At 38.2% G+C, this 19,138-nt stretch overlaps 2 protein-coding genes across 6 annotated transcripts in view; one reads left to right on the forward strand and one right to left on the reverse strand.

The window, feature by feature from the left end:
• The window catches only part of nags (N-acetylglutamate synthase), a 59,656-nt gene extending 53,521 nt beyond the window's left edge, over window positions 1–6,135 (forward strand). The window contains exon 8 of one of the 2 annotated variants that reach the window (XM_043675088.1): window positions 6,035–6,135. In XM_043675088.1, coding sequence (XP_043531023.1) covers window positions 6,035–6,050 — 16 coding nt within the window. In that variant the 3' untranslated portion in view covers window positions 6,051–6,135. Of the gene's footprint in view, window positions 1–6,009 lie in introns of both variants that reach the window. The other variant, XM_043675085.1, reaches the window with a different exon arrangement.
• The window catches only part of tmem101 (transmembrane protein 101), an 86,725-nt gene extending 69,609 nt beyond the window's left edge, over window positions 1–17,116 (reverse strand). Inside the window, exons 1-5 of one of the 4 annotated variants that reach the window (XM_043675090.1) lie at window positions 16,621–17,085; window positions 14,424–14,604; window positions 7,939–8,085; window positions 7,391–7,451; window positions 6,275–6,565 (exon numbers count right to left, since the gene is read on the reverse strand). In XM_043675090.1, coding sequence (XP_043531025.1) covers window positions 6,330–6,565; window positions 7,391–7,451; window positions 7,939–8,085; window positions 14,424–14,604; window positions 16,621–16,751 — 756 coding nt within the window. In that variant the 5' untranslated portion in view covers window positions 16,752–17,085 and the 3' untranslated portion in view covers window positions 6,275–6,329. Of the gene's footprint in view, window positions 1–6,274; window positions 7,452–7,938; window positions 8,086–14,423; window positions 14,605–16,620 lie in introns of those variants that run through there. The other 3 variants (XM_043675091.1, XM_043675092.1, XM_043675089.1) reach the window with 3 other exon arrangements.
• Window positions 17,117–19,138: the final 2,022 nt, after the last annotated feature.

The following is a 19,138-nucleotide window of genomic DNA, read 5'->3' on the forward strand; positions in this document are numbered from 1 at the left end:
ACCATAATGTCATTCAATACCAAAGGATGATGGTTACATTCTGTCGTCTTGTTGTAGCTGGGCATTGGTAAGTAATAATGGTGTCATGCAAGTTCTGGGCAACGGAGTCTTGCTGCATTTTCACAGATTGCTTCAGTCATTATTCCTTTTATCCAAATCAACATTATGAATTATATACAAGATTTAAAAACCACAATAAAAGAGATATTTGAAGCACTGCCAAAATTACTGTTTATTTTTTCATTCATGCATCTCTGAACCTGTCCAGCCAAATACACATGAATCTTATGATATTGCATCTTGCTGAACAACCACATCGCCCATTAGTAGAAAGCACTATTCAAATATGGCTGCCACTTCTTTTAAAGTGTCTAAATTAAGTTTTCATGAGTTACCTGGTTGAGTAGTTCATAGGTCAAAAGCGTGCTGGTCCTTAACCTCAAAATCAGAAAATACACAGCAAAACTAAAGTTAACTGTAAAGCTTCACGTGAAATGAAAGCTGGCGAGTAGTTGAGAAAGTACAAAGGTGGAAAATTATTAGAATATGTTTAAACCTGTTAAAAGTAAGAAAAAACACAACTGTTTTAGCATGTTTTATTGTAATATATTTACAGTAGGGAAAATTCTATCAAAATGCTAGCAGAGAAAGAAAATATCTACATGGATATTATGGACACATCGTAAATTGGAAGCAATGCAAAAGTTCTGCTAACAGACACACACTCATTTGGACAATGACTGATTAATGGTTATGCTTTTCTTACATAATTTGCTAAACCTACAAACAACAATGGAGTTTACTTGGAGTGGACACACCGATGCATATTGTAATCTTAACAGCGACAGTTACACGTTCAAGGTAAAGTTATTTCTCGTGAGACATGCATATAAATTTAGTGAAAACACTCCTGAAAAAAAATTGACAAATGAAAAACTAGATCGAAAACTTTACTACATTTATATCCTTGAAGTTTGGTTTTACTTTTCCATCTAATCTGTGGAGAACAAGCTTAATATTTCAAAATTTTAATATAAACTCAAAGTTGGTACTGAATGCAAAAGTAACAAAAGTATCAATTTAGTTACATAAAACATATACATTATGTTTTTTCAAAAGTGTAAACATTTTTCAGTTATACATTGCTAATAGTGCACTTCATATATTGAAAGATGCTGAGCTGGCTATAGAAAGATAACCCAGTTAGTATTAAATTGTAAAATATTTCAAGTATACAACAGGCAGTGTCCATAAATTTTCCACTACCCATACTTACAAGTTTGGTGAGGTTTTCTTAACAAACACATGGGACTAAATTTTGTCAATGAATGGAAAATTCAATCTCTGAGGATCAGAGATCTCCTTTAGTTAGGTCTTTAGGTTTAAGATAAGCCAAAGGTAGTACAATAAAGTAGCTGCTAGGTAGTAAAATCGTATGTACTTAAAAGCAAAAGCGCACAACAAAACAGGTCACATTCCAGAGTTTCATTAGAAGCAAGTGTCTAGAACTCCCCATTGCATCAATCCTTGGCAAGCAATTTAATGATTTCCTTTTATTCCAGATCTTTTTAAGGAAATTCTTATTGTTGTTCTAGCCACACTTCTCCAACTAATTCAACTAACACTTTAAAATTAACGAGCTTAAATATTGAAAGTAACTTCTTAGAGATTATCAGGTCAGTGTGCTTGAGCAAACTAATTTGATCCTACTTTTGTTTTATTTGACCGCACTGATCAATAATCTAGTCAACACCGTGGGTGGCATAGTGGTTAGCACTACAGCCTCACAGCACTAGAGACCCGGGTTCGGAATGGGTGGGTTGCGCTTCGGCGGGGCGGTGTGGACTTGTTGGGCCGAAGGGCCTGTTTCCACACTAAGTAATCTAATCTAATTCAACAGAAGACTTTACAGTTCCTCAAATTACAGTTTCTTTAATTTTGGGTCTGCACAAGTCATTTACGCCAGTGCAAAACTGAACTTTAATATTTGCATAAGATGAAATGTTATGTTTGTGATAAGTTAACAAATGGGGAATATTGATTGGTTTTACATGAAGCATTAGATGCTGTGGTGAAAATGTAAATAGTTTTTTTTCATATAATAACAGATTATGAAAGCTTATTTACCATAGGATTCCTTTACTGTATGTACAGTCAAAAATTATTAGTGAAGTCCCTTGGCAATGAATTGGGGATTGGGCATGCACAGAAGTACATTTTTGACGTAACTACAAAATACTATGACATTAACAATGATGCTTATCCAGGTTGTGCAAACAGTGTACACAAAAAGACTTTACATTTACTGGTTCCAGTTTAAATTAGCAAATGTTAATCATAAATTAGATTCAAAAAGGAACATGCACCCATTTATAATCAATGAATTTTAATAAAAAAACAAGCCTTACTGTCTTTAGTCATTATTTTTGACAAATATGGTTTTTCACAACTATTATGGACAAAATTTACATAAGATTTAAACTTCTGGGTTTGCCTTGTACACAACATAATTTGCTTAAAATCACCCAGTTTGTAAAATCAAACCAAAATGGATTCTTTAACTGGTCAGTGGAACACCGTAATTTTAAAAAGTCAGTTCTATAACTAAAAGTTGTGAATCTATCTTTCATGAAATCAACAAGCTAAAAATGTGTTGCATTTGTATTGCGCCCAACCCCACACTAACCCTCTTGAGTTTATAGTATTAGCTGTTCAGGTGGGAAGATGGTGGGAACTGGAAATTACCTCAACATGGGTCACCACACATTGCCAGAAGAGCACTGGCACAACCCTTCACTCCTAACAGTACTGAATGTTAAAAAAGTGGACAGAATGAATGGAAAGATACATTTTAACTATTCATATATTTTGAGAAGTGTGGAGAGAGAAATATACTCTAAATTGTCCATCTAATAGGATTTCTGTATAACTATGGACACGCATCCAGATATGGAAGGCACATTACAATTTAAGAAAGACAATCTTCCTGAGGAACACCTACAAATGGAACAGATGCAGCTAAATACAATGATTTAAAATTGGAACAGGACAGCTAAAACACGCAGTAATAGTGAAACATTTTAAATTGGCTTGAAATTTCCCATTTCAGTACATACTAAAGCTTCATATGTGAAGTGGAATATTTGCAATGAGTGGAATGCATCTTACTGCATTTGACAAGGTGAAAACAGAAGAAGATTCATGACATTCTAATTTACTTTTTAAAGCTTTAAACTGTTTGGTCTTGGAAGCATACTTACTTAATTGACTGCCACAAAAATCAAAGCATTGAAAAAAAGATTGATACATTACTATATTAGAATAGTTATTAATTTCATAACGGAAAATCCTAGGATGAGTACTTCCTGCATGAGGTATTCTCTACTCAGAATTGCTTTCAATTAAAAATTAAGCTTTTCTGCCTGTTTGAGGCATGCATTCTACCCTGTTACTTTACTTCTGTTTACTCATATGTGGAGCATTATTAATCAAAGAAACACATCTTAAAACATGTGCAAAATGTCTGATCTTCACAAAGGAAATGTGAACGAGAAGAACATATTTCAACTAATATCCTTTCAATTTAATAAAATGATTTCATACTGAAGGGTGGTCCAATAGCCATTTACCTAAATTAAGACATTAGCGATACCAGTCATTAACATTTTCTATTTCAAACCAACTTTGTTTAAAAAGAGCGTAAATATATATAAATTACACAAGTAAGAGAGAGAATGTGTGCGTGTCAAATAGCACAGAATTAAATGTTAAAAAACTCCCAAATCTACAACTGTACTCCCATTTTTGAAAGAATGCTGCACTACACTGTAAACTATGAATTTGAATTGATATTCAATCACTACATAAAGTGACTCCATTTCAATTTAAAGGAAGAAAGCTGCATTTAAACAATTTAAGGCCCAGGTTTAATAATATTTATTCTATTTAGTTCATGTGACAGTTGGTTGACAATCTGGGTCTTCCTGAATAATATTAAGTTGAAAATCAATCATTTCTCAAAAACTATTATGACATATGCTTGTGATTGGTCAGTGAATATTTAAAGAGCTTTAAACAGAAACGTTCAAGTTCACTTCAGATAGTTTCACTTCAACAGTTACCCAGGGGCCATTTAATTATTCACAAGAGTGTAAAAATTAGTGCTGAAAGAAACTTAAATATTTTGCACTTTTTGCATTCAAAGTTAGCATAAGGTACTCAAGTCAAATACACAATGGATACTCATGAAATTAAGCCTCTCAATTTCTTGCTTTGACACTTTGTCTTAATCCAAAATACTACCATTTAATAAGTTGCTCCATTTTCTACCTCAGCCATCAAGATCCAAGTTAGTTAACAAATTAGTACCATGTTACTCTGGACACTTTGTGGTTGACATGTACTGCTTGTGATTTCATTTCATCTTTTGACTTTTATAATAGCAGAGAAAAAGCATACTGCAGTCCAATGCAGCAAGTACAGATGGTATTTCTTTCCCACAACCTACCATTTGCAAGACTCACTTACATTGTAAAATATAGTTCAAAAAATTTCAGGGAGAAAGTGAGGACTGCAGATGCTGGAGATCAGAGCTGAAAATGTGTTGCTGGAAAAGTGCAGCAGGTCAGGCTGCATCCAAGGAGCAGGAGAATCAACGTTTCGGGCATGAGCCCTTCTTCAGGAATGGCTCCTGATGCAGCACTTGAATGCTGCCTGACCTGCTGCGCTTTTCCAGCAACACATTTTCAGATCAAAACATTTCAAACAGGAGTAGCATAGTAATTCATTATTAATAGTTTCTAGATGAATTCTGATCAGGTATTAGTCTAAACCCTTTAAATATACAATATCATTGCATTTAAAGCACTGGCCCCTGCTGCATTAAACAGAAGTGTAGTCTTATACAATTCAGATCAAACAAAACAGATAGCAGGAAGTGAACTGCATCCTTTTCTTCCAGATTCATATCCCTCCCTTAATATAAACATGCTAGTCATGGAAACAGGTCATAATAATCTAGAGAAGGATAAATTATGTTTTATATACCTAAATTTCAAAAAGCACCAAGATTTTAAATCTTGAAATATTAAAACTTCATACATTTTAGAAACATGAGCTACAAGCCTTAGTAGTCTTAATACGTACAATATAGTCCCTACTTTCCAAGCAAATTACCCAGTTGCTACCACTGACAGGTGTGATAAGTACCATAACATTGCACAAGCACTCTAAGTCACTTCAACATTTTTTCTTGTGAAATATCTTGCTTTTGGTTTTTGCCTTTGAACAATCCCACTATTCTTGCACAGCTAACAAAGAAAAAGGACTTGAATAGCTTGATCTCCTCCTCAACTGCAAACAGATTATAAAGATGAAAAACTAAAATGGAACAATGGACAGAAGGCCTTCAGCTGTTTTTGTGTTAAATTTCATTTGTTAAATAATAAATTCCATTACTACTTATCTGCAAGTAGGAAGAAAGAAAAAAAAAACAATGCTAAATATAACTGCAATGGAAAAAAGAATTTTAACTAACAAAAAAAAAACTCAAAGATTAACAGGAACAAACTATGACATAAAATCCATAGCACTACTGCAACTCATTTTCATAATTGTGAAATTCCTAATGGTAATATAGCTGAACACAAAATATCCTCTCCTTTATCACTAAGGCACTACTGTTTTAATTCTAATTTGAATCTGTTTGGCCACTAAATGTTTTTGAAGAGCTATACAATCTCTACAATGATTTGCTTGGTGGGAAACTAGGGATGCTAAAGGGAAAATAAAGAGAGCTTACAGTTAGTCTGAAAACTAATGAATGTTCCCAATGATTTGTCATACTTCGGGAGGAATACTTTTCGATCATATCAAAGCTTTTCCCATTACTGCTTCACTGAAAAAAAAAGTGGAGACAATGGATTTCATGGTTGCAGCCTCTTAAGAGACTTTTTAGATTAGGATATGCAGTTTTAGATTTTTAAAATATAAACTGATCTTCCTTCACAGGGAACTGTTTTATTATTTGTCAAAGGAAACAGATGCTGTAAAACCTAAAGGACTCAAATCTGAGATGAGAGTGAAAAGTCATACAAATTAACTAAAAGATTAGCAACGGCAAAAAAAAAAATGGAACATTAGCCATGCGCCACATCGAAAAACCAAAATTGATATTGCTGTGAAGAGGAGTATGGACCTGCACTGCAAAGCTGATCAGCTGATTTTCTGGTAGCTTCACCATTGATCTGCCCACACAGCTACAAAACTAAAATGGGCCATTTTAAAAGAGAAATCCTTCTGGATCAGATAGAGTTTCAATTCTACTTAAGCTACTTCAGATCTGAAGAACCTGATGGATGCCTTGTTAAACTGTGCAGCTGGGGATACCAGTGGCCTTGTGGTGGAAAATAAAACTTGTCATACAAAAGAACAATGATCTCAAAATGTCCTGCTGGCTCTGTAGGAAACCCACTGACCTTACACAAAAGTAGTCTCTTGAAGTTGCCAGCTAGATCATCTGGCACCTCAGTTGCACATTTCCAGTGTAGCTTGCCAGCATGAATAACTGAGACATGATGGGAAAGAAATAGGAAAAATTGTTGGGAATTTTAAAGCTGGAAAGAAGTCAATTTACTGGTGCTGAGAGAAACCTTTCAAAATTATTTTGCTAGGAGAATAAATGAATACACAACAAATTTCATCACTCATAGAACATCACACTTTAACAAATTCTGGGTCTTTTATATCATTCATGATGCAGCACATAGATCTAATAATTTATTCAAATTGGAATTAAATGAAAAAAGGAGATTAATAAAACAGACAGTGGGCTACGTTTCCAAACATATAATCCTGGCATGAAAGCTGACCTGCCAAAAGCAGCTCTCGATTTCTCTGCATATGGTCCTAGAAAGTGAGCACTGCCATAGAAGCATACATCCACCAAGTCGGCCCTCAGAGATTCACTAGCATCCAAACAATTGTTCATACACAAGTTTTGTTTTCTACAGAACTGTCCAAGAAAATGATCTATTGTGAAAATATATTTAAGAACCTATACATTTAAAAAAGTCAAATAAATAGCAGTACAAGGCAGTTGCTTCATTTGTGCCATGCATTAAAGAACCCCACGTTTAAAAGTATTAACAATCTGTTGCCAAAATTATAGCAGCGCCAAAAATGCCCACATTCTGCCCAAGAAGCTTCATTTGATTCCAGAATTCAATCCGGCGGGAATGATGCCAATAGCCCACATTGCCATCGATAAAGAGAATTACAAGAGGCATAAGAACAGACAGTATCTGGGCTGCAGTCCGTACACAATAGCCAGAGAGGAAAGACAAGGCCAGTACAGCATATAGTACAAACAACAACTGGAGTGTAATTTCACCTCCTATGATGTGGTTCAGATAGGCCAGACGGTCCTCCTTACTGTGCTGCAGGGAGTAGGCCTGTAGATTAAATACCAAACAATTAGAATCCCACAACTTTTAAAAGACATTGTGGAAACGGCACAAACTTAAACTTGCCACCTAATACTCAAGATGTGCAATGGTTGTAACTTAAAACATTGTCATAGAAATTGATAACTTAGCCCCAGTAACCACCACAAATGCCAGGCTGCACTACTGATAAGATTTTTGGGATTAAGAAAAAAATTGTACAGAACAACATTATAAACAATTAGCACTGGCTCCAAATTTGTACTCAAAAAAAAAAAGGGTTCTCACTCCGAAATGGACATGCCAAGTTCAAAGACGTAACCTCCTACTGTGCAACTCTGGTGGTCAATGGATCCTAACCAACAGCATAAGATACAATACTGAAATACACAGAAACTAGTTACTAATGAAATTTCATTACAGTTTGAGAATGCATACAGAAACATGTTTAACTTTATAATTAACCTTTAAAGGTTGTGTCAGGATGATTACTCACCACACAAATAAGGTTGATGCCAAGAAACACCTGTCCAGTAGACTGCAACGACCTGGTACGTGGCTTCTGCCTGTAAACTTCACCAGCACCACTTGCTAAAATCAAAAATCCTCCAATAACAGCTATAGTTCTGGAATACATTCTCACCTGCAACATTCAAAATGCTTATTTTATATAGTTTTACTACTTAACTGATCCATAAATCGTTTTACTTTGTCATCATTTGTGTGATCAAATAGTAAAATGCTGCACAAGCTCAAAAATATATTTTCAAATCAAAATTTGATCACTATCCAGATGATGCAAATCAGCTGCCATTCAAACATATTCTTCCAAAATAATTTTTTAAAATGTGGCAACTTGTATAAGCAAATGTAGCTGAAATTCACCCTCCCACTAACATCTTACTTTAGAGTGAAACATGCCTGGTTTATTGGATGACAGAAACAGAATAGTTACAGCAACAATTTTTGTCAAATTCAGATGATGCAAATAAAGTCAAGGTGTTATCTTTGCACTATTATATAAAAAGTAAACTTCAATTATTATTTGGTTACGAAGTCCAATTATCCTGAAATACTTCATTGCTGGTAAGCAGCCTCTGAACCCTCCACTTTTGCACACACAAGTGTGGTGATTGGGTTATCACTATTGGCTGCTGAAATCTATACTTGATTTTACCTGTTTCATCAGAAGATTAACAGAATGTATATAATGTACATGGCAATTGAACAAGTTTATGTCTATCTTGCAATGCACTTCAGCCTTGCCATAAGCCTCTTCTCTCCTTCACTAACCCAAATGGTTATTGTATGACAATAGTAGACATGAACTAACAATTTTAACTGCCATCATCTGAATGTTATATTTAAGCACTTTCAGGAGCTAGAATTGTTTTTAAAAAAAACAAAAAGGACAAATACTGACCTAAAATGACTGCTGTGATTACCTGGCCACAGGGTGAAACAAGTCAAAAAGAGACCAAGAGAGAATAAACAAAACCATTTGCATCGAAAGAACCTCTATCAAAATACACTGGAACGAGGCAACTGAGTCAGTGTCAAGAAAGTCTCATTTCCTGATTTAATTCACACCTCTGTGATAATTTCATAAATTGGGAGCTGAAAATTCCACCTGCCAGTTAGTTTGCTAGAAAACACAATCGATTTAGACTCAGGAACATACACTGAACCATATTTCATTGCTTATTTGAGTAGTGTGAGAGACAGCAGAGTAGTTGTCATGTCATTGGGCTGGTAAATCCAGAGCTGCAGAATAATGTTGAGGATGTGACTTTGAATCCCCCCATGGCAGATGAATTCCTAATTTTAAAAAACTTAATTAAAAGCTAGTCTAATGGCAGGCATGTAACTAGTGATGATCATCAGAAAACCTGGGAGATAAACACCGATTTAAATAAGAGTACAGAAAGGAAAGCCAGCACATGGTGCAAAAATGTGCATTCATCTTCAGCCAGATGTCGAGTAGATGATCCATCTAGGCCTTTCCCAAAGCCTTCAGCATCACAGATACCCAAATTTCAATTGACTCAACTTACTCCACATTACATAAAAGAAAAGGCTAATGACACTGGATACTGTAAAGCTGTGGCTGATCAACATTCCAGCCAGTGCTGGAAATGTGTGCTCCAGAATTAGCTGCACCCTGTGTCCAACTGTTGCAGTACAGCTTAGAATGATAATTACCAATTAAAAACCCATCTGATTCACGAACACCCTTCAAGGAAGGAAATCTGTTGGCCTTATCTGGTAAGTCTACATGTGACTCCAGACCCATCAAGATGTGGTTGACTCTGACTAGCCCCCTGAAATGGCCATTTTAGTTAATTTTAGGTATAAAGAAATGCTACAAATTCTCAAGTAAGCAAGTTCACTCATGGGAAAAGGTGGACAGACTGAGATTGTTTTCACTGTAGCTGAAAAGAATGATGGGCGACTTGATTGAATATCCTCAATGGTCTTCTTGACAAGGTGGACACAAAAATTATGCTTCCTCTTGTAGGTGAATCCAGAACTAGGGGACCTTGTTTTAAAATTAAGGGCTGCCATTTTAGGTCAAAGATGAGGAGGATTTCTTTTCTCAGAGTATCTTGTGACTTAGGAACTCTCTGCCTCAGAAGGCAGTGAAGACAGGATTATTGAGTATCTTTAAGATGGACATCGCTAGATTCTTGCTGGACAAGGACATCAGGAGTGAGTTATTGAGGTATTTGGAATGTAAAACTTGAAATACTGGCAAATCAATGGTGATCGTACTGAACGTCAGAACAGGTTAAAAAGCCAAATGGGCTCACAAATAGTATAAAAGGAACAAATCCAGGAGGACAAACTGTCACCAACTCAGTGCCAAGAGCATTAGTGGCAAACACAGCTCTGTGGACCCTGTAAAGTCCTCTTTACTAATACCTGGGGTGTCTTCCAAAATTGGGAGAGCTGTCAAAAACTAACATTGCCTGTAATATACGATTGCTTAAGAATGATTATGCTCAAGATATCCCAATACCAGTCCCTTGATAAATCCTGTATTATCAGTAGGCAGATCCAGCTGTTGGAAAACAGTGTTATATTGTTAGGAGGGAGCTGCCCTGAGAGACCTCAAAAATGTTTCTGAGAAGGAATGTCTTTAGCTGTGGAAGGGGTAGTATCACGATGGGGCAGGACGGATCCTGGAACTGTCATCTCTTCAAAGGCCGAAGTCAGGAGGCAGAGATTAGAGCCGGGGGGTCTGAGCGAATGCCAAGAATTGCTGTCTGACAGTGGATCTCAGGAGGAGGCTTTTTCTTTTACGATCCTGATCAGCAAGTTTTAAATTCCACGAGTTAAGTGATGGATTTAAAAATCTAAAACTGTAGGTAAGGGAAGAAGAGACTTTAAAAGATTGTATTTAGACCTGTTTCTTGCAGGCCTTATAACATAAAAGATAGGCATTAAGTTCTCCCAGCACCAAGCACGAGTAGCAAGAACATGCAAATGCTGGGATTTGAGGCAAGTTTACATTTGCAAACTGTTGAAAGGACAAAGATGGCAGTCACTGGAGTGGTATGCTGTCATAGGAGAGAAATCAGGGAACAGTCGACTGCCCCAGAGACGACGTATGGGTTTGGATGCTCGTCAAATCAGACCATTTGGACTGGCTGCAGAGCCAGTTAGAGTCACTGAGGAGCATACAGGAGGCACAGAGTGTGATGGATAGTAGCTTCAGAGAAGTGGTCAGACTACAGGTACAGTCAGGTGACTTAGGAAGACTCAAATGCGCAATTGTGATAGGGGACTCTCCAATCAGGGGCATAGGCAGATGATTCTGTAACTGTGTGCAAAACTTCAGGATGGTGCGTTGTCTCCTTGGGGCCAGGGTGAAGGACATCTTGGAGCGGTTGCAGCAGTTGAGAAAGACCCTTTATCCCCACTCTCTGCTTTCTGCCAGATTGCCACGCTTCTATCCATGCTAATACCTTGCCTCTAACACCATGGGTCCTTATCTTATTCAGGAGCCTCCTGTGCCACACCTTGTCAAAGGCATTACTGCAGTCCACGTGGATAACATCCATGGCCCTACTTGGTCTAACCTGCTCGTTACTTCCTAAAAAGAATTCTACTGGCAGATTTGTCTGGCACGACACCCGTCCCCCACCCCCCCACCCTAGATGAAACCATGCTGACTTTGCCCTAGTTTATCAAACACTTACAAGTATTCAGAAGTCTCATCCTTCACAATGGACTCAAATCTTACCCACAACCGAGGTTAGGCAAATCAGCCTGTAATTTTCTGCCTTTTCCCTTACTCCCTTTTTAAACACATGTGTCACGTTAACGATTTTCTAGTCTTCTGGGACCTTTCCTGACTCTAGTAGTGATCTTTCAGGAATTACTAATGTCTCCACTATCTTTTCAGCTATCTTCTTTAGAACTCTGGGGTGTAATCCATCTGGTCCAGGTGATCCATCCACCTTCAGGATGTTCAGTTTTACTAGCACCTTCTCCTTGGTGATGGCCACCATATTCAGCTCTGCTCCCGAAACTCTTGAATGTTTGGGATATCACCTGTTAATGCTTGCTATTGTTACTCAGGTAGCCTTACACTAGAATGGTTGGGGGCAGAATTCTAAGCAGTAGTGAAAGAGAGAGAATTTTGAGGTAAGTTAATGGGAGCAGGTTAAATAGTTAAGAAAGGCAAGAATACAGCAGAGAACAAGGCAAAAACTAGAAGAATTAAAATGTATTTATTTATTTCAATACAAGAGGCGTGACAAGTAAGGCAGATGAACTCAGGGGATAGATGGGAACATGGAACTGGGATATCACAGCTATTTCAGAACTATGGTTGAGGGAGTGACAGGACTGGCACCTCAACCTTCCAGGGTATAGATGCTATAGGAAGGACAGAAAGGGAGGCAAGAGTGAAGGGGGAATTGGCATTTCTGAGTAGGGAAAACATAACAGTCTCCACTGAGAGGGGATATTCCTGAGAGATCATCCGGTGAAGCTACGTGGGTGGAACTGAGAAATAAGGGAATGATCACCTTGAGGGGATAGGCTCTCGGACAGTCACTCGGAAACTGAGGAGTAAATAAATAGGGATGTCTCAGATATCGGTCAGAATAACAGGGCTGTAATAGTGGGTGATTTTAACTTTCCAAACATAGTCTGGATCCTGCCATAGTATTAAAGGCTTGATGGGGAAGAATTAGTGTTCATGAAAACGATCTTTCTTTATCAATATGTAGATATACCTACTGGTGAGGGAGGAAAACTCTACCTTCTCTTGGGAAATAAGACAGCGCAAGTGACTGAGGTGTTAGTGGCAGAGCACTTTGGGACAAGTGACCATAATTCCATTAGTTTTAAAATAGTTATGGAAAAGGATAGTCCGAGTATAAAAAGTTTAAGTTCTAAGCAGGGTATTAGACAGGAACTTTTAAAAGTTGATCAGAGTAGGTTGCTCACAGGTAAAGAGATGACTGTAAGGTGGAATGTTTACAAAGGTGAGATAACAAAGTTCAGAGACAGTATGTTCCTGTTAGAATGAAGGGCAAGGCTGGAATAAGAAAGAGAACAGTGGATGACTAAACATATTGAGGCTCTGGTCAAGAAATAAAAAGGGGGTATATGTCAGGTATAGACAGTTAAGATCAAGTGAATCCCTTGAGGAGTATAGAGATCCCACAGTCACTAACTCTCCACTATAGTTCAAGATGCAAGAGTCGGGTGGTTATGAAAGGAAAAGGAGAATAAAATACAGAAACATTTGTACAAGTATCATAAAATCACAAGCCTATTGACAAGAACAAAAAATCAACTTCAAGATCTTTTAAAACACAAATAAACGCCATTAATAGAGTCATAGAGATATATAGCACAGAAACAGACTCTTCAGTCCAATTCATCCATGCTGACCAGATATCCTAATTTAATCTAGTCCCATTTGCGAGCACTTGGCCCATATCCCTCTAAACCCTTCCTATTCATATATCCATTCAGATGCCTTTTAAATGTTTTAATTATACCAGTTTCCACCACTACCTCTGGCAGCTCATTCCATACACACCACCCCTTGCTTGAAAAAAAAATTTCCCCTTAGGTCACTTTCAAATTTTTCCCCTCTCACCCTAAACCTTGTCCCTCTGGTTCTGGACGCCCCCACCCCAGGGCAAAGACCTTGTCTATTTGCCTTATATGCACCAAAACAGAATCCGCTCCTTGCTCACGCATAAAATTTGAAATTAAAATAATTTCAATGTAAACCGCATTCTGATTCAAACAAATTGTTTCACAAAAGTGTATCACTTTGAGTGGATAGATTATCACCGAGTTCAGAATTGCACTGCTCTGTACAATAATGATATAGCAGCTAAATGTACTTTTAAGGCAAATGCACACTTTGGCATATAATATATTCCTGTTACCCAGGTCTGTGAACACCAAAACCACCTTGGGCAAGGGTTACAATAAGGATACAATCCTAGTGTTGTGCTAAGTTAATGTAAGTAGCCCCTAGTCTGAACAGTCCCACAAATTACAGCCTTGAATCATCTTGCGAATAAAGAGTTAAGGAGCAAAATGAAACTTTACAGCTATAAACTACAGATCATTATTCACACATTAAGATAGGTGTCAGGATTAAATTAGAATGTAAAAACTGCTAAGGACCAGCCACTATAAAGTCGTGCAAAAGCCAAAACGTACAGTTGGTTCTGCTATAACGCGAGTTTCTTCAACTCGAATTGGCTAGAATGCGGTTGAAGAATATAGACCATTATTTGTAGAATGTCAGCGTTTCTTATCAATATGTGGTATAATGTGTTCCCAGACCATTAGTTTAAGTGGCGCTGCTATTATGCAATTTTCTTATAACACGGGATTGCAAAGGATCAGAACTAACATGTTATATCAGAACTGACTGTACTTGGAGCAGGATTTTACATTTAACTAGATCCCACAGAACATCAACTATTTTGTTTCTCTTACCTTCAGCCAGTCCCCATAATGGACTTGTTCTCCAATGTATGACGCATATGTACTAACAGCCAATTGGAGGGCAGCCCCCAAAGCAAACCACCTCCTCTTCACTCCAAAAGACATGAAACTGGCACAAATCACTGCGGCACCCATATCAAAATAGAGGTATGGCACTGGAATATCCGGCTTCCTAAAGAGATGGCACAAGGCTATCACTTTCAGTGGAAAACCAGTAAACGTATACACAGATTAGTTGATTACAACGTAATTCTTGAAATCCTTTGCAGGAATTTTTTTAAAAATCAATTACTTGAACATCCTTGGAAAAACACATTTATAGATTGAAATTTATTCTGGCAAATATCAAACTAGTACTAAGTATACTTGTTAAAAACTACAACTCTTGGAGACCTTAGGTAGCAAAGGAATAATAAACCTCATTTATTAACCTTGAAAGTGCAATGCAAACCAATCTCAGATGATGGCCAGGAATGAGGCAAAATAATCTTAATGTCAGAACCTAGCAGCCAGCTTCTCCATATTAAGTAGATGATATCAAAATTTCTGTGCTCCTGGAAGCCAGTTGTAAGCAATCTATTTCTAACTCAGTGTAATGAGAAAGTATTATCTCAGTCTTGTTCTTCTGAGGATTGAGACAAGCTCTCCCCCAATGGAATTTGCTATTCTTGTGCAGCTGCTGCACAAGCTACGAATAGTTGACCTAAACAAAAATGAAGAGGCATTTTACATTCAATAATTTAAGCTGCGGCCAATGTTTAGAAAATTATATTGCAAAATGTCAAGAACAATATTAAATTAATATCTTTCAGCTTGCTAACCTTATCCATTGCCCATTAAGAAATATGGTAGCTTCCCAATAAATCTCAATTTTTCATAACTAGAATATCTATTTTGCAGACTTTCATAATTTTGACTTCTTTCATAATTTCGATTTCTTTCACAATTGGTCTGAGTCATGAGGAGCTACAATTCCATAAATACTGACAGGTCCAATCACAAAAGTAATAATTCCTTACACAAGTAATAATTCTTCACACAAGACTACTATAATAGGGTGTTAGTAGATAATAAATGGTATCTATTGTCAGAAAGCATTAGCATAAAGAAACCTTCTAGCAAAAACCAATAAAAGACAAAAGAAAAGCAGGAACCTCAGTTAATCTTTCCCCCCCACAAAGGACATTTTCACCCTTTCTATCTCTCCACTCAAGTTAACTAATTCATTGTAAACTAGCAACAACATTCTGGTCATTTTAGTTAACATACACATACTTTCAAATGAGTATTAATTTTTTTCAGCAAGATCCTGCATTTATCAAGCCCCTTGACACAAACATTGCCAGGCCTTTCACAGCTGTGTTATCCAAAACAATTTAGCAGCAAGCAACATTATATATGAACACAGATCTTCATAGCTTCCAGTTGCCATGATAGTAAAATATTTTGAAGCAAACTGATGGCAATTTTTTTGAAAAATCTTTTAGGTTGAATGGAGGTTGTTGAACAAACAAACAAACAAACAAACAAACAAACAAACTCAACTTTTGCAGAAACTTCCTGTTCCTTGGTGTTGTTTGAAACAGAGAATGCCATGCTCCCCAAGCAATTTCTGACAAAGGGCCATCAAGCTTAGGCGTTACTTTAGTCCTGCTGCTGAGCAATTTTCAGCATCCATAATATTACGCTTTTGCCTCCAGTGGTTTATTTCTTCAAAGCGAAATAAAACGTCCATTTATATGGCGCCGTGCTACTCCACTGGCTGTCTGAAAGTGTTTTAGAGGCAATGAAGTACTTGGGAGGTATAGGCACTGTTGTAAAGCAGGAAACAGGGCAAATAATGCACACAAACTTTATAAATATCCAACGAAGTGATAACGACCAGATAGCGCTTTGGGGATGTTGACGGACAAAATAGTGCCACGAAATGCTTTCCAGCGGATGGGGCCCTCAGTCAAACGGCATCTGCGACAGTGCAGCACTGCACCCGGAGGGCCAGCCTCCGATGGGACTTGGACCACAGGTACACCTCTTCTAGCGCGCTTTAAAACAAGTGTGACCTCCCGGTGAAGAGTCTTAATGAAACGGGACCGGGTGATGGACAAGCCGCTGTTTATTTTAGCCTCAGGGGCTCCCGCGGCTTTGTCCTCAGGCCCCTCGCCCCCCTCCTACTCACACTCACACTCACCTGCGCTGGTCGGCCCGCTCCGCGAACAGCATCAACATGCTGAAGCAGTTCCAGAACGGGAAGCGGGTCAGGATGATGGCGCCGAAGCGCATGAGGATTTTAAAGAGCCGCCTGCGAACCTCCAGCGCCATTACTTCCCGGCCCGGCCCGTCCACTAAACAGTTCCGGCTGGAAACCCGGCTCCTGGAGACAGGTTCCCACTCCCTCCCAGACCGCGCAGTCCCCTTGCTCCTGAGACAGAATCCTCAACTTTTAAATATTCTAGACTCACTGACTAAATCTTGCATAATTTATTTTTCAATATAACCCGTGTATGTTACCATTTTAAAATAAATAAACCCAGGTTGTGATCAGTCTTTCTGGCTATTAGTTCCCTCATCACAGAAGCTTCAATTTGATTTAACGCTCTTTCAACCTACAAACTACTGAGATCACAAATTAAATAGCGACATTAGATTTACAGAAAGTGTTCAACAATGTAACTCACAAAAGGTTGAATTGTAAAATAAGAGCCCCCAGTGTTAGAAGTTATATATTGGCATGGATAAAGAATTAGCTCATGGGCAGGAAGCAGCCAGTGGGGATAAGTGGTTCTTTTTCAGGTTGGCAAACTGTGACTAGTTAAATTCCAAAGGGATCAATGCTGGGACTGCAAATTTGAAATATGTTAAAGACTTAGAAGAAGAAAGCAAATGTGTAGCACAAAATCACATGAGAGAACTCAATGGAGATCATGGAGTGAAACCCTCCATGGAATTCCCTCAAATAGTCACTTAGCTAATTTTTGGTCAAATTCAATCCTGTATTTTCTACAAAACAAAATCTCCCTTTTTCCAGGCTTACCTTCAAAACAAACCATGTCTGAACTCACCTTAAGGACATACAAAGCCTATTTATTTCCTTTTTTCAATGAGATAATTTGAAGAGATGGTTGAAATAATAGAGAGATCATGCAAATACAATAGTAGAATCATAGAAATGTATAGCACGGAAACAGACCCTTCAGTCCAACTCGGGGAGAAAGTGAGGACTGCAGATGCTGGAGATCAGAGCTGAAAATGTGTTGCTGGAAAAGCGCAGCAGGTCAGGCAGCACCAAGGAACGGGAGAATCGATTCTCCTGTTCCTTGGATGCTGCTTGACCTGCTGCACTTTTCCAGCAAAACATTTTCAGCCCTTCAGTCCAACTCGTCTATGTTGACCAGATGTCCTAAACTAATCTAGTCCCATTTGCCAGCACTTAGCCCATATCCATCTAAACCCTTCCTATTCATATATTCATTCAGATGTCTTTTAAATGTTAAAAATCACACAACACCAGGTTATAGTCCAACATGTTTATTTGGAAGCATTAGCTTTCGAAGTGCTGCTCCTTCATCAGGTGGTTGTCCTAATGAACCAAAAGCAAGTGCTTCCAAATAAACCTGTCGGACTGTAACCTGGTGTTGTGATTTTTAACTTTATACACCCCCGTCCAATACCGGCATCTCCAAATCATGACTTTTAAATGTTGTAATTATACCAGCCTCCACCATTTCCACTGGCAACACATTCCATACACGCACCACCCTCAGTGAAAAAGTTGCCCCTTAGGTCCCTTCTATATCTTTCCCCTCTCAGCCTAAACCTATGCCCTCTAGTTCTGGACTCCCACACCCCAGGAAAAAGACCTTGTCTATTTAGTCTATCCATGCCCCACATGATTTTATAAACCTCTATAAGGTCAGCCTCCAATGCTTCAGTGAAAACAGCCTCAGACTATTCAGCCTCTCCCAATAATTCAAACCCTCCAACCCTGGCAACATCCTTGTAAATCTTTTCTAATCCCTTTCAGGTTTCACAACATCCTTCCTGTAGCAGGGAGACCAGAATTGCACACGTTATGCTAAAAGTGGTCGAACCAATGTCCTGTACAGCCGCAACATGACCTCCCAATTCCTATACAATGCTCGGACCAATAAAGGAAGGTGTACCAAACACCTTCTACACTATCCTATCTATCTGTGACTCCACCTTCAAGGAACTATGAACCTGCACTCCAAGGTCTCTTTGGTCAGCAACACTCCCTCGGACCTTGCCATTAAGTGTATAAGTCCTGCCCTGATTTGCCGAATCAGACTTAAATTAACCTCAGGTCCAATTTAGCGCAATTCCTTCTTTTCATGGAATATTAGGGTCACAAAGCAAGGCCAGCATGTGCTATCTTTGAGAAGATGGTGAGCTGCCTTCTTGAATTTCTGCAGTCCACCGGTTGTAGTTACACCCACAGTATTGTTAGAAAGAGAATTCCAAATTTTTGACCCAGCAACATTGAAGGAATGATATAGCATTATTGTTCCAAGTCAGAAACATGTGTGGTAAAAACAATGACTGCAGATGCTGGAAACCAGATTCTGGATTAGTGGTGCTGGAAGAACACAGCAGTTCAGGCAGCATCCGAGGAGCAGTAAAATCAACGTTTCAGGCAAAAGCCCTTCATCAGGAATACAGGCAGAGAGCATGAAGGGTGGAGAGATAAG

This window comes from Chiloscyllium plagiosum, chromosome 33, assembly GCF_004010195.1.
Source record: "Chiloscyllium plagiosum isolate BGI_BamShark_2017 chromosome 33, ASM401019v2, whole genome shotgun sequence".
In the NCBI taxonomy this organism is placed as follows: Eukaryota; Metazoa; Chordata; class Chondrichthyes; order Orectolobiformes; family Hemiscylliidae; genus Chiloscyllium; species Chiloscyllium plagiosum.